This window comes from Haplochromis burtoni, unplaced genomic scaffold (genome assembly GCF_018398535.1).
Source record: "Haplochromis burtoni strain Fernald_Lab_line unplaced genomic scaffold, NCSU_Asbu1 Contig_522, whole genome shotgun sequence".
NCBI lineage: Eukaryota > Metazoa > Chordata > Actinopteri > Cichliformes > Cichlidae > Haplochromis > Haplochromis burtoni.
The window spans coordinates 188,721-203,375 of NW_024582883.1; the positions used below are offsets into that span (position 1 = coordinate 188,721).

A 14,655-nucleotide genomic window follows, 5' to 3' on the forward strand; every position below is an offset into this window, starting at 1 on the left:
CATGATGCACTGGGTGTTTCTGCTTCACTCACTATGTGTTAACAGACCTCTCTGCACTGAATCGTTCGTTTTTATTGGTTCTGCTGGAGGTTTCTTCCCGTTGAAAGGGAGTCTTCTTTCCCACTGTCACCAAAGCGCTCAAAGGGGATCTTCTCTGTATTATTCTACAGTCTTTACCTGAATATGTGTATTCTCATAAAAACTAGAGAAGCATTTAGATATGAAACAAGTCCAACAGCTTTGCCTCTGCACTCCAACAAAAGGATTTAAAATGAAACTTTAAAAATGGGAGCAGACTTTCAGCTGCTCAGGTATGTTTGTGTGGACTTGGTGCAGGTTAAACACAACGAGGGTTCCAAAATACAAACACAGATCATTTTATTTGAAACATTTGCGTACATTAAATCCACTCACAAATGCAACATTTCTCTCATCTAAGTCAGATGTAAACAACTAAATAACCTGGATCACATCTCGGTTTGTAAACCCAGACAAATTAGTAACAGACTAACAAAGCTCAAAGCATCTGTACACACCATCTCCCCAACTATCTACATCTCACAGGGATGCAAACGATTTCAATATTTTAGCATCGTAAGAGTTCACATCACATTACAGTCTGAGTGTCTGCTGATGAGCCCTCAGACTGTAATGTGAAGCTCATTTATGACCAATGTCCCAGTGTGAGTCTGTGGGACAGCACACAACGTGTCACACTAAAACAAACACCTGATGAGCATAAATGCGTCGGCCCAGTGATCTGTGGCTGCTGCTCGTCTGAGGCACTGATTCATTAAACCTTTCACAAACTCTGTTTGCTAAACATGAGCCGACACATCTACACATCCCATGTAAATATACCAAACACCTGAATTCAGCTGCTAAATGTTCAAACTTTTAGTGACATCGTATTTAGGACACTGTGTACAATTACTTCTCATCTTTTGGCATAAATCATATGTTGATAAAGAGCTGCTGATTCTGAGCGTTCGTCTACAAAGCAGCAGACTGACTGTTAGGACGATAAAAAGGTTTTGGACAGACGGAGGAAAATTAATATTTATAATCAAGCTCAAGATAGCAAGAAACTCATGTTTGTGCTGTATGTTACATTAAGAGCTAAGATCCTAAGAGTTGTCTACAACGAGTGCATTAATAAATGTGCATTTTTTGTGTTTCATGAACAGATGTGCTCACACTGCAACCAACACTACAAACATCTCCATGCGCTCAGCACGGGCTGTGCTTCCTGCTGTCGTTTACCAGCACTGGAAATGTGCGTGGCCTCCTGAAGAATGTGCACTTCCACTAAACGCTTAAATCATGCGACAAACACGGTTCTTTTACTCTAAAATACACATTTCCAGTTGATTTTCATCGGTCACACACTGAGCCTAAACTACAGCTCAACTAATGAAAGCTCTCCTTCAGTTTAAAACACCTCCAGGGACCAGGCTGGCTAGCATGAACACACCCTGCTCCAAACGGGGTCACTGCTGTGTTTGGATGTGTTCATTTTGCGCTGCACAGCAGCTTTTATATCCCTGTTCTCTGCAGAGGTGTGCTGCAGAGGTGTGCTGCAGAGGTGTGCGCTACGCTGAATAGTATATGTGTGTATTTAGTAAACTGTAGTAACGAGTGTTTTAAACGGGAACCCTACAGAGGAGACTTACTGTTAAAAATATCACCTGCATGAATATTTGCACCTACTTTAAAATAAATGTGTGTATTACCACAGAGCCAGAGTATTCATCTTTACAGTAGTTACACACAGCCAACAAACACAAATACAAATGCTCCTTTCAAATCACCTTTGGGATATTCTGATTTTTGTTAAAGACACAAAGAGAAGATGCACACTCAGATGTTTGCAAATGGACAGTCTTCAAGCTGGGCTACAGTTGTAGTTCTGGTTTAAGTCGATCAGGCTGCAGAAGCACCACCAACAAGGCTGACTGGAAGTTGAATGAAGTCCTCTGGCAGCAGGAGAGACGCGTCTAGTTTGTCTGGAGCAGGTTGCTGAGGACTGAAGTTAGAAAGAGCACAGCGATAAGCCAGTGCCTGTTCACAGTCACCACCAGGGGGCAGGCTGGGCTTAGTTAGTCTTTTTGGTGCTGTTCTGGATGTTGCCAATATCACGCTCCATCGGACCTTCATTTAAGACTTGTTACATATAATCACTGATTATTTCCCCCTAATCATTCTTTAGTATTCGAGCTGCGAACAGCAGACTGATCTGCATTCAAACATTTTAAATATTCACTTTGTGCACTCTGATGTTTCTCCTTCTAGTTCACACTTAACATGACTTTATCATATCAATGAACATCTGTTAGCAAACAAGCTCACTCACTGCTCAGGTCACACATTTCAGAGCGTAACAGTTTTAAAACTGTTGACTGACCAGTCATCGCTCCTGTGTCACAGCTGAGAAAACAAGTAACACTGAAGCTACAGTAACTAGAATCTACTCTGTAATGAGGGGCTGAGAGGTACTCTTTACTGTTACTCTGTGACAGCGTGACAGTCAAGCACCCCAGGCAGGTCTCAGTGATCACCTTCATCTTCTGATGAAAGGTGATGGGTGTGGTCTCCTCGTCATGAAGGTTCACTGAACGGTTTGATGAGGTGATGCTGTTGTCCTCAGCAGATCTCAGTCCAGTGAACACTCCTTATTAAGACACCTTTTGTACCTTCGTAGTAAGCAGCCAGCTTGAGCCTGATTCATGGCCGTGTCACAGAGCCCTGACGCTCTGCAGCCTTCTCACAAATAAACTGTGAATTATCACTGATGTAGAAGTAAAGACAGGAAACAAAGAAAACAGTCTTGTTTCTCCAAAAACCTCACATTTTTCATTCTGTTGAAGCCCTTCGCCCCTGGTGGTGGAGAGAATACGATCGTACACTCACGTCTTCAACCCAGGTTACAAAAATCAAGATGTGCAGGCCGTCCGAAACAACACCAAAAGTGGCGCATGCGCGGGCAGCTTTGGGGCGTGTCACGCCACCGTGCGTGGACTGTGAGAACTTACCTTGAGGCTCGGAATGAGTGCCTTGGTGTCCTTTACCACTCTCTGGATCTGCACCTGGATCAGAAACACTTATCAGGATGATGTCAGAGTCCTGTTATCTGTAATCAGCAGTAATACTGAACTCATTATTACAGAAACGAGGGATACCGACCTCCCTGCAGCTTGAAGCACAGTTTCTTCTTCTGATAAGCAAAGTAACTGGACGCTGCTCCCACCAGGGCAACGCCTACGGCACTGATGATTCCTGCAATGGGACCACTCCCTTCGAATGCAGCAGGACAGGAAAAAGGACACATTACTGGAAGGGACCCACTTTAAATGTATTCAAATTCTATTTTTTAATCGGTATGTCAAATGACTTCGTTTATCAAGATCAGAGTAAAATCACTTTAAAGCAGGAGTGTCCAACTCCAGGCCTCGAGGGCCGGTGCCCTGCAGGTTTAGACGTGTCCTTGATCCAGCACAGCTGATTTAAATGGATAAATGACCTCCTCAACATGTCTTGTAGTTCTCCAGAGGCCTGGGAATGAACTAAACCTGTGAATCAGGTGTGTTGACCCAGGGTGAGATCTGAAACCTGCAGGACACCGGCCCTGGAGGCCTGGAGTTGGACACCTCTGCTTTAAGAGTGGCAAATGTTTGCAAATACTTGTAACTTGATACCTGCTCAAGTGAGAAATCGAAACAGCGCTCTGTGTTTGTTTGGCTCACAAACATGATCGTTAGAGTTTAAAATTTTAGGAACAATTCAAAAGGCTTGATCCAGACCCAGTCCATGAGCTGTAATGACCACAGTTCACCACACGATGGCGGTATCTGTGGCGTTAATAACTTTCAATGCCACAGTTACTGGCAGCACTGGGAAAATGTGCAGGAAGGCAAATGAAAAGCAGATACAGCAGCTCCAGTGCAGGGCGTGGCAGCATGAATAATGAAGCTGTTCTTTGAAGCCACACTGAGTCACTGAGCTTTGTCTCATGATGCTGCCGATCACTAAAACAGGGAGTTGCCTGGATATTAAACAACAAGAAAACAAGGCAGGCTGGCAGCTGTGTGCATGACTTACTGCTGGGAAATGTGGAGAATGTCACTCACTGCTCTCCTGTCTCACACAGGACCCCCGAGGGCTTAGCGTGATGTGTCTGTTATGTTATTATGATACTGGGACATAAGTCGAGGTCATTATAAAATCTAAATCCTACAGCACAACAACTCTTGTGGATTTAGGAATCATATTTCAGATACACTGACCGTTTCAAGCTGCTTTTATGATTTTATTATTATGTGTTACACTTTTCTCAAAATAAAATCCAAATCCCTTAAAGACTCGAAGCAAAAACCAAAAGTCCAGTCATACAAAGAGCAGTTCAGAAGCTGAGCTGTGCCAGAGAGAAGAAGCATCCTCGGATCACACATCAGAAAGTCTACCCCGGGAAGTTTGCAGCTCTACATGTTGGATGTGTCAGCTGAGGCTTTGAATGCGTGCTATCCTAAGAATGCCGACTGTGGAAGAGATAAGCAGGCGTGTCCTGACACAAAGGGATGGCAGTAAAAAACCTGATTTCCAGTAAGCAAACCAGTTGTCATGAACATGGATGAACATGTGATATTTAGCTCCATTCACAGTCACACGTTCTTTAAAAAACTCCCAGTATGAGGTGCTGCTGGTATGTGGTCCCCTCTGACTGTCAAAGTACTACAAAGCACACATTTGTTTGCACAGCAACAAATTACACACAGAAAATGAAGTAACACAAAAAGTATCCCAACGACCACCATCCTGGCACCCAGCAAAACAACATGTCTAACTGCTCATTTTGAGTCCATCAGATATTAAAAAAAATTTTTTGTAAACCGCCGCATGACCCAACAGCTCATTGCACAGCTTGTAACAGATCCATGGCCCGCTCTAACAGAGGTGTTAAGATCTGCTTTAAGTTGGACATCCAAACATAGAATTCCTCGGGCATGTTAGCGTTTAACATCTTCAGGATGTGGCCCCACAGAAAGTCTGGATCTGCAACGACACAATCGTAGCAGGGTTTTAACCAGAGGAACCAGACCGGGGGGCCATTAGCAACTTAAACAAAATGCAGCCCATCAAACAGCCAGCACATAGTCCAGCTCCTACCCACCAAGGTAATGAGCTAGTAGAGCTTTCAAAACAACTAGTAACAGGAAGTCCATAATGATAAAAACTAATGTAGGAAAGCAGAGGCATTCTGTGGTGCTTCCTCCATGACAGGAAACAGGAAATGACCAACAACTCAAGAGCTTCGATTCTGAAGACAAACACTCAGGAAGAAGGGCTGCGCGTCTTCAAGGCCGAATAGATAAATGTTGGTCTCATGTGCTGAAACCTTTTTATAGCGACTGCACAACCAAATGATCCACTGTTATTATTACAGCTCATGATTACATCATCACCACATTTAAACAAATTCCACGTGATCATAAAAACAAGAACACTGTTAGCGCTGGAGACTGAGCATGGTCCTCATATGGAGGACACACTGTGCAGGTCTAGCAAAGCATGGACTGAAGATCAAACGTGGGACTCACCTTGAGGCTGGTCAGCGCCACCTGTGAGAACACGGGATTCACATTAATCAACACTGTTTATTACAGACGTGCTTCATACTGTGACACTGATGTCATGTCATGCTAATGCTAACACGAGGACGAGCGAGCTGCCTTAGTGCAGCTTCGTGCTTCTGGATTCTTGTTTTTCTGTTTACTGCTGCATTCATGTGGTTCAAAGTGCGTCCTGGTTGTTCTTTATAACCACAGATGAACCAAAAGGCACACGAGTCCTGTAAGACTCTCTGCAGAGCTGCTGCTCTGAGGCAAACCTGTGTGTGTGTGGGTACAGTACAACAGGCCCATCGAGTGCTGCATTTCTGCACTCATCCAGGCAAAGCATGGACTGAAGATCAAACGTGGGACTCACCTTGAGGCTGGTCAGCGCCACCTGTGAGAACACGGGATTCACATTAATCAACAGTGTTTATTACAGACGTGCTTCATACTGTGACACTGATGTCATGTCCTACATGATAATGCTAACACGAGGACGATTGTGCTCATTGGCTGATCTTGAGCAAAGTATAAGTATTTTTTGTGGCATGATAACTTAGGACAGCAGTGCACTCCTGCTACTCTTGTTAAATGAAACATGTAGTCAAAATATTTGTAAGGTAAAAACGAGACAAGATGAACCAAAATACTGCATACCCTGAGGACCCATGGCACGACCTGAAAGAGAAGGTTAGACGTCAGTCAGAGAGCTGACCTCAGACTCTCAGCACAGCAAATCAACATGACATCACATACCTCAGTCATGACTTCTCTTTCCTGTCTTTGGTCAAAATACAACTAATTATTCTAATGCTGTCACTAAACCAAGACCAAGGGTGTCCATCTCCAGGCCTCCGGTGTCCTGCAGGTTTTCGATGTGTCCTTGATCCAACACAGCTGATTTAAATGACCTCCTCAACATGTCCTGAAGGTCTCCAGAGGCCTGGGAATGAACTGACCATGTGATTCAGGTGATCTCTAAAACCTGCAGGACACCAGCCCTCGAGGCCTGTGTCCTGTTATCTAGGAATTAAAAAACAAAAAGATCTACACTTGTTTTTCTGTATTTTACTTTTTTCCAATGATAAGAAGAAACAACATTGCAGCAGTTCTGATAAACGATGATATGTTTTGATCTGTCCTTTGGTAAAAATAGCTTCTAACCATTTAAAGGTCAGCAGAACAGCATCAGCAGCTCAGTACTGATCTACACAGGAGCACCTCAGACTGGTCCTAACGTTTGGTCCTTTCTAGTTCTGGTGACCACTTCAAGTCTAAACAAAAACAACAAAGTGAAAATGCTTTTATGTCCCATCCTCAAACCTCCAATAAAATAAAGACCAATAAAAACAGTTCCAAAAGCTCCATCGCAGCTTTTTAACCTTTCACACAGCAGTCACTGCAGCTATTCAAAGGCTGTTTACTTGTACGTCTGTCAGTGTTGATGGTATACTTGCACATAAACCACTGCACTGGACACTGATGTGTCCCTCCAAACCCTATTTGTTATAGTTTATATACATGCTGTTATATTGACATGTTTTTTATCAAAAATATTTGAGCTATTGTATAGATTTTACACAGCTTATATTATTTATTCGTGTGCCTGTTGTCTACCTAAGTGGATGTAAAAAACTCTTTGAAAAGTACACGTTTAAAAAGAAGAAGTTCAAAAATCTTTTTTCAAGCCTAAAGAAGAATAAAAATACTAAAGAAAAACATCCAGAGTGCGGCTGTCATAATTCATGCATGGAAGGGTTAAACAGATGTGCAGTAAACTCATTAAATAACAAATAAGGGGCCAAAATGCATTAACCTCAATGATAAAGACGGCCAAAAGAATCTACTGCAATAAAGCCTAAAAATAAAAAGATAGTTGCTTCTGTGCATATAAACTGTCTCTTTTGTCTTTAAGTAATTTTAGTTCCCTCGAGACAACATCAAGGATAAATAATGAAACAGTGTTGGAGAAGAGCCACAGGGCGTCAACATTACATTATATCAATGTGTTGTTGTCTTCCAGTGACACATGATACCATTATAGCAGCTGGGCAGAGTCAGCGGTAGTGAAGGGCAACAAAACACAACAACAGAGAGGAAGTACTGCACAAACTCCAAAATGTTTCCTAAATACAAACTGGAACCACTGAATTTTCTGACTCACAAATGGGAAACAAACTGCATAACAGCAGTAAAAAACACTTATCAGCTACAGTGCAGATTTAGACCGTGTCATAGTGCCGTCTGTCATTTATATAATCAAAGGTCTACAGCTGCAAACACCAGCAGTATACAGCTGGAAGCACAACGAGTAACATCCTGATGCATTTATCCCAGGGGTGTCCAACTCCTCGCCCTGGGTCAACACACCTGAATCAAATCATTCCCAGGCCTCTGGAGACCTTCAAGACATGTTGAGGAGGTCATTTAGTCATTTAAACCAGCTGTGCTGGGTCAAGGTCACATCTAAAACCTGCAGGGCACTGGAGGCCTGGAGCTGGACACCTGTGATTTAGGGTTACACTGGAGCCAAGACAGAGACATAAAAAACGATAGAAATAACATCATAAAACAACCGTTATCGTACCTCCTGAGCGGCCTCCATCAGGCTTGTAGTCTCCATTGCTTATATCAAACAAGTCGGAATCATCAAACTTTCCACCACCTGAAAAAATGATGAACAACCAATTATGCCGTCACATGAGAACACCAACACTTCTGTACTGCTACAGCTGTTTCCACATGTTAACAACATCTGCTGAGACTGAAAATCTGCCACAAAGACACTGCTTGATGATCAATGAACACAAATGTGGGTTTTCTTGATGAATTCAGTCGTTGTCATATCTTAAAAAGGTAAATTTATTTCCATTCATGGTTGTGACAGGAAAAGCATATGTAAGGTCACGTGATTATATCTGACCAAAACCTCAAAATGCCTCAATTATTATGTTCATTTGCCTTCATGATGTGCACTGAAGAACTGACAGGGAAGCAAAGAGACAGAGCCTCAGGTCAGAGCTGCTAAACTGGAATCTCATCCATAAATCAGTGTCGAACCAACAACCTGCCACTGACAGCAGCTTATGAAACAGAGGCTTACCTCCTCCACCCTTTGGTGGGTTGACAGCAGGTTTGTCAGGTTTAGTGGTAGGTCCTGTAAATACAAATGCATCATGAGAACCAATAATAATATATACGATAAACAGAGCAGATGGATTAAAGTCTATGTGGGCAAAGGCCCACCTGTGAGCACAGCAGCAGTGCTATACGTCCATGCTCTGTGCAGATAGCACCATGTTAGCATTGAGCCACACACAGCAGTCAATCAGCCAGACTCAACATTGATGACTGAGTCCAGACTGAATCTACAGCTGACAGCTCAAAGCAGGCGGGGGAGGGCCAGCCAGCTCGAGCACAGATGAACTTGCTCCACTCTCTCACCCTTGTTGAGGCGTAAAGGAAACGCTTCCCAGTACTCACCATTGCTACTACTAACAAAACTGGAGTGACTGATGGGAATGATCCATGTCTTTACCTGGATTGACAGCGTCTCCCAGATCGAATCCATTGGAATCTGTGACATAAAAAAGAAAATTCTTCAAACACTGTAAGTGATGATTCATTTACCTTCAAATACACTCACACACAAAACAAACATGTAAAATCCATCTTAGCGTCAATGTCCCTGCATCACAAATGATACAAAAGCACAGGATGTATGAAGGCTGTCAGACCTACCAGAGTCTCCAGGACTTGGTTTCTTGGGTTTTTCCGGCTGTGGCTCGTCTGTGGAAGAAAGATTAATTTAAACAAAAACAGTGGTGGACAGTCCAAGCGTGGCTAATGAGGAGCTATTTTATGATTTATGCTTAACAGTTTTGCATTTGTAGAAGTAAAAATCAGACATGAGATTAAAAAAGGACAAATATATTACGCAGAACAAATTCTGACACTCAGCAGAAGACAATCAGTAAAATAAGACGTCAGCGTATCTACCTGGTCCAAATGCATCCCAAAGGTCTAGCTCACCTGAAGGAGAAACACATGGAATTAGTCTGTTAACCCGTCCACGTGTGTGGCTTCAAAACAGGAAGCTGTGCAGCATATCAACTGGGACATACGTTTAAATCTATATTTATACCGTTTTACTTCTGCTTTCACAGTCTTACGTTCTTATTATGAAGCAGTTTCTGGGAAATTTAAAGATGGCACGAATGACTGCCAGAGCCACAAAGAAGAGCATGAAAAACATCCAAGTTTGATTCATCGAGTTTGATTTACACAGACGATATGTTACAATGGATACACCTGTAATCTCATATATATACATATATATGTATGTCATTCATGTCATTACTGAGCACTGACATATTGTGTTCAGGACAATGGGACAGACTAACACAGATCATCATATGTGTAGTATACATCACTGTAAACAAAAGGCCACTGATGGCGTGCTTCAAAGTTCTGTCGTAACACATGAAATACTACAAACCATCCTTTTTGGGCTGCTCTGGTGCCTTTGGCTTCTCTTTGGGCTTTTGGGTTGTCGTTTCTAAAGAAACAGAAAGAAACGAGTGAATGAAACCTTTACAAAAACAATGCTAGGAAAAGTGCCCGATGTGACGGTCACTCACTTATTTCATCCAACCCATCCTCCAGGCTGAGTTCTGTATGAAGAAGACATGAGGAAGAGCATTACAGTTTAATAGTGGAGACTGTTGACAGTAACCACAGGAGGGTAACACTGTCACAAACATCACACTTCACATAAATACCCTTTATATTTATATCTCTATATGTTTATATCCAGCTTTGTCAGCATGTCTGATTTCCTCTGAGTCTTTAAGTAGCAGACACAAACATGCCCGTGTGGGCCCATGGTGGGAAGCTGTGAGTGACCTGGGTCATGAATGGAAGGCTGGGAGTGCTGGGAGTGCTGGGAGTGCTGGGAGTACCGGCAGAGCGAACATGTCCAGAATGGTGACGTCACATTAGATGGTTTCATGCACAGTGTGGAAGGCGGCAGGCAGCTGTGAGGTTCATGTTTCACAGTGACTGCTGTTTTTATTTCCCGCTGAACGCCATAGTTTTACATTTCTATCATGTTTTCTACGATATCATCACTGAATTATTAAGATGTTTGGTATCGTGTTGTTTATTTGTAGCCTTTGTTTATTAACATATTTTAAATACCTTCACGATCTGTAGTTTGTAAAACTAATCTTAAATACCAGTTTCACTAAGTCGAACTTAGAACTGGGAAAACTGGCTGAAATTAACCAATTGAATTTTTTACCTATTCATGTTTTTATTGCAGAATGGAGTCAGAATGTTCCCTGTGCTATTGAAAGCAGCACTGAGTATCGTCACAACCCACAGTCCACACTAATCACATGCCAGATGTGCCGGGCCCACAGCTCTCTGTGCCCCTTGCGTGTTGGATACAGTCATACAGTGTATTTGCTGGTTGCTAGGGCAGCTCTGACTGACACATCAAGAAGCTGTAAAAAGCACGAGTCACAACTGAAAGTAGGAGGTGTGAGCCGCACTTTGCCTGAACAAGTGCAGAAATCCAGCACTTGCTGGGCCCGTTGATCTTGTACTGTACACGCCCACAGACAGGTTTGCCTCAGAGCAGCAGCTCTGCAGACCGTCTTAGAGCAGCCGTCCCCAACCCCCGGGCCTCGGACCGGTACCGGTCCGTGAGTCGTTTGGTACCGGGCCGCGAGAGTTGAGGCTCAGGTCTGAAATGTCTGGTTTTCAGGGTTTTTATCGGTTTTCAGCGTTATTTTGTTATCGTTTTTAGCGTTTACTCGGTTTTCCTGGGTCTTTTCACGTGTGTTATGAATAAATTTTCTTTTTTCGGTACCGGTACTACTTTTATTTTGTTGTATTTATCCGCGACACCTTAAAGGCCGGTCCATGAAAATATTGTCGGGCATAAACCGGTCCGTGGCGCAAAAAAGGTTGGAGACCGCTGTCTTAGAGGACTCGTGTGCCTTTTGGTTCATCTGTGGTTATAAAACACAACCAGGACGCACTTTGAACCACATGAATGCAGCAGTAAACAGAAAAACAAGAAACGAGAAGCACGAAGCTGCACTAAGGCAGCTCGCTCTCTGGCCAGTACTCGAACTAGTTTTTGCATATATTCCTTGTATCTGCTTTGCACTTTTTAAATATAGTTTGTGACCAGATGAGTGCAGCATGACAAATGTTGTACAGCAGCAGGTGATGGACAACAGAAGCTTTCGGATTTTGTTTCATTTTAGTTTCATTCTCTGGTGTCTTCCTACAATTAGTTTATCCATGCTGGGAGTTTGTTGTTTAATTGTTTGGCTTATTATGTAATATATACGCAGCCTATATTTGTAGATCTGTGTGAAGGGAGGTTTCTTCATTTGATTGTTGTGTGTATTATTGTAGGGTCTACCTTACAATATAAAGCACCTTGAGGCGACTGTTGTTGTTGTGCTGAATACAAGACAACTGAACATACAACGTTGCCTCTCTTCACAGTTCTGTCGTTAAAGATCTGACACATTTTGGGGTCAAGTTGAGTTTTTCAGTCTATTTTTCTCAGTCTGTTTCAACCTTGGTGGATGTAAGCAACATTTGAGTGGACATGAGCCCACTCTAATCCCCCCCAGAATTCAGTCAACAGCTTTGAAGGTATCGTGCTGACAGACAGACAAAACGCACATATGCACACAGCACCACAAACCTACGGCCTTTTCTGACTCATGCCAGGACAATATGTATTACATGTAGATTACTGATCAGCTGTGGCTCTGATTCAGTGTTGCTCATGGTCACATGACCTGTGACAGGTGATGTAAGACGATGGCTCAGAGGTCCATCCTGGGAGTTCTGCAGTTTGAATGTGTTTTAATTCTTTTCTCCAAATATCAATTCCCCATCAAACATGCGCGTATGGCCCCACGGTGAGCACGCCAGTGTGGGTGTTTCGGCGTGTTTCCTGGGTTACAGTTATAATTTAAGATTTATGCAAAGTATCGTGACGAGCTGTGGGTGAAGTAGAAAACCTCAGTTACTACACTGCGTGCCATCTACTTTAGAAAGCATGCCTGTGGTTTGCCATACCAGCTCTGTTTGAGTTTCATACAGGAAGTATGACAGAGGAAGACGTGCAAATGGCGTGCAAACTTTAAATGTAGCTGACACTCACAAAGGCTGGACTGATATCTGTCAGCTAGCTTAGTAACACCCCCAAACAGGATGCAGAAAGGACACCAAACCTAGATAAGTGGCAGAAAATGAATGGATGGATTTTTGTCCCCATGACGTTTTCCCGTGGAAAAAGTTTATACCTTGGAGTATAACTATGTTGAACAAATCCTGGATGTGTATAATATGATGTGATATGATATGTGTGTTACTTGTATTTGATTTTTGGAGTTGTTACTGAGCACTTTCTTGTTGTTAGTGTCTTTAATGTCTGTAATTTAGTGTGATGTGTTTATTGTTATTAACCTCTGTCTCTCTTCCACAGCATGTCTTTATCCCGTCTTCCTTCTCTCTCCCTAACCAATCACAGCAGATGGCCCCGCCCCTCCCTGAGCCTGGTTCTGCTGGAGATTTCTTCCTGTTAAAAGGGAGTTTTTCCTTCCCACTGGGTTGGGTTTTTCTCTGTATGTATTATTGTAGGCTCTACCTTACAATATAAAACACCTGAGGTGACTGTTGTTGTGATTTGGTGCTGTACAAATAAAATTGAATTGAATTATCGTTGTGGTTATTTGTCAGTCTCCAAAACATGAACTGGATTTCCAAGAGGTCAAATAAATGTAATGTAAAGTGAACAGGGACTTGGACACTAGTGTTTGAACCGAGGAGAAGATCAGCTTGGTTGATTTGGATCTTCTCACATTAGTCCAAACAGATATCCAGCCACGTCAGGCCCACTCACACTCGCACTCACAATCTTTTCTACAGGCACCCCAACCTTCATTTGTAAATGAATGAAAATAAAACTGTTTGCTTGATCCTGACGAGCAGCATCTTTTCGCTCTAAACTCGTACCAGTCGTGTGACAAATTGCTTCCACTTCTGGAATTTGGTGTATTCCCAAAAAGGAAATAATCCTGGAAACCTCAGAGGAACCAGCTATTATGTGTTTGACCCAAAGAACAAAAAGACCAGAGGACCACACTAAGGACACTGTAACAAACATGTAATAAACATTTTTAAACATTATATGAAATGTAGTGTTAATGTAATTATTCCAAAAAACATCTTGAGTATGGAATATGTTGCAAATGATATGAGCTTCAAGCCTAAACTCTTTAATGACATCATTGCGCTCTGGGAGGAACATCCTTCAATCAATAACTCGAACATTTCGGCGGCTACTGTGTAGCGTCTGTAACTGATACATGTTTTCTAATAAACGGGTTATGAGTTTGTTTAGCGAAAGAAAAGTCCGCTTTATTTGAAAAAGCACACAAAAACCCCACACAGGAAGCCCAGATCTCCCAGTGTTACACTGGGAATTGAACGCAGCCTATATCTGTAGATCTGTGCGAAGCTGGCAACATTAAATTTGCTTCAAAACCCCACGTGGGCATGACGTGATCAGCGATTGGCGCACACGCATTAACGTTTTGAGAGACGTGTTATGCGCAGTTTCAGACGTTTGTGCGCACTAGTGATGGGATTTCCAGCTCTTTTTAGAGATCCGGCTCTTTCGGTTCGGCTCACTAAAAAGAGCCGGCTATTTCGGCTCCGAACCGGCTCTTCAGATTGTTTTGTTGCTTTAATTAATTTATTATTAACAATAATATAAAATTATGCACAAAAGGAATTACTAACGTAAAAAAAGTGGTTTTATTTATATATGTTTATATATAAATATATACGGTGGCACCTAGAGACAAAACACGTACAAACTCCAAAACACATTTCTAGCATTAACTGAACTTCCAAACAGAGCTACTAGATCACTTAAATTACACAATTGAAAGCATGTATGTATTATATGTGTATTCATACACAAGCACTCATATATATTCAAATAATT

General features: G+C 42.4%; 1 protein-coding gene across 1 annotated transcript in view; it reads right to left on the reverse strand.

The window, feature by feature from the left end:
* Positions 1–361: 361 nt before the first annotated feature.
* Positions 362–14,655, reverse strand: part of cd99 (CD99 molecule) — a gene marked incomplete at its 5' end in the record, with an annotated part of 23,045 nt that continues 8,751 nt past the window's right edge. Inside the window, 9 exon segments of the mRNA XM_042214139.1 lie at positions 362–2,026; positions 3,033–3,086; positions 3,184–3,294; positions 5,595–5,615; positions 5,983–6,003; positions 6,267–6,287; positions 8,197–8,274; positions 8,713–8,766; positions 9,148–9,186. Of these exon segments, the coding sequence (XP_042070073.1) occupies positions 1,998–2,026; positions 3,033–3,086; positions 3,184–3,294; positions 5,595–5,615; positions 5,983–6,003; positions 6,267–6,287; positions 8,197–8,274; positions 8,713–8,766; positions 9,148–9,186 (428 nt within the window). The 3' untranslated portion in view covers positions 362–1,997.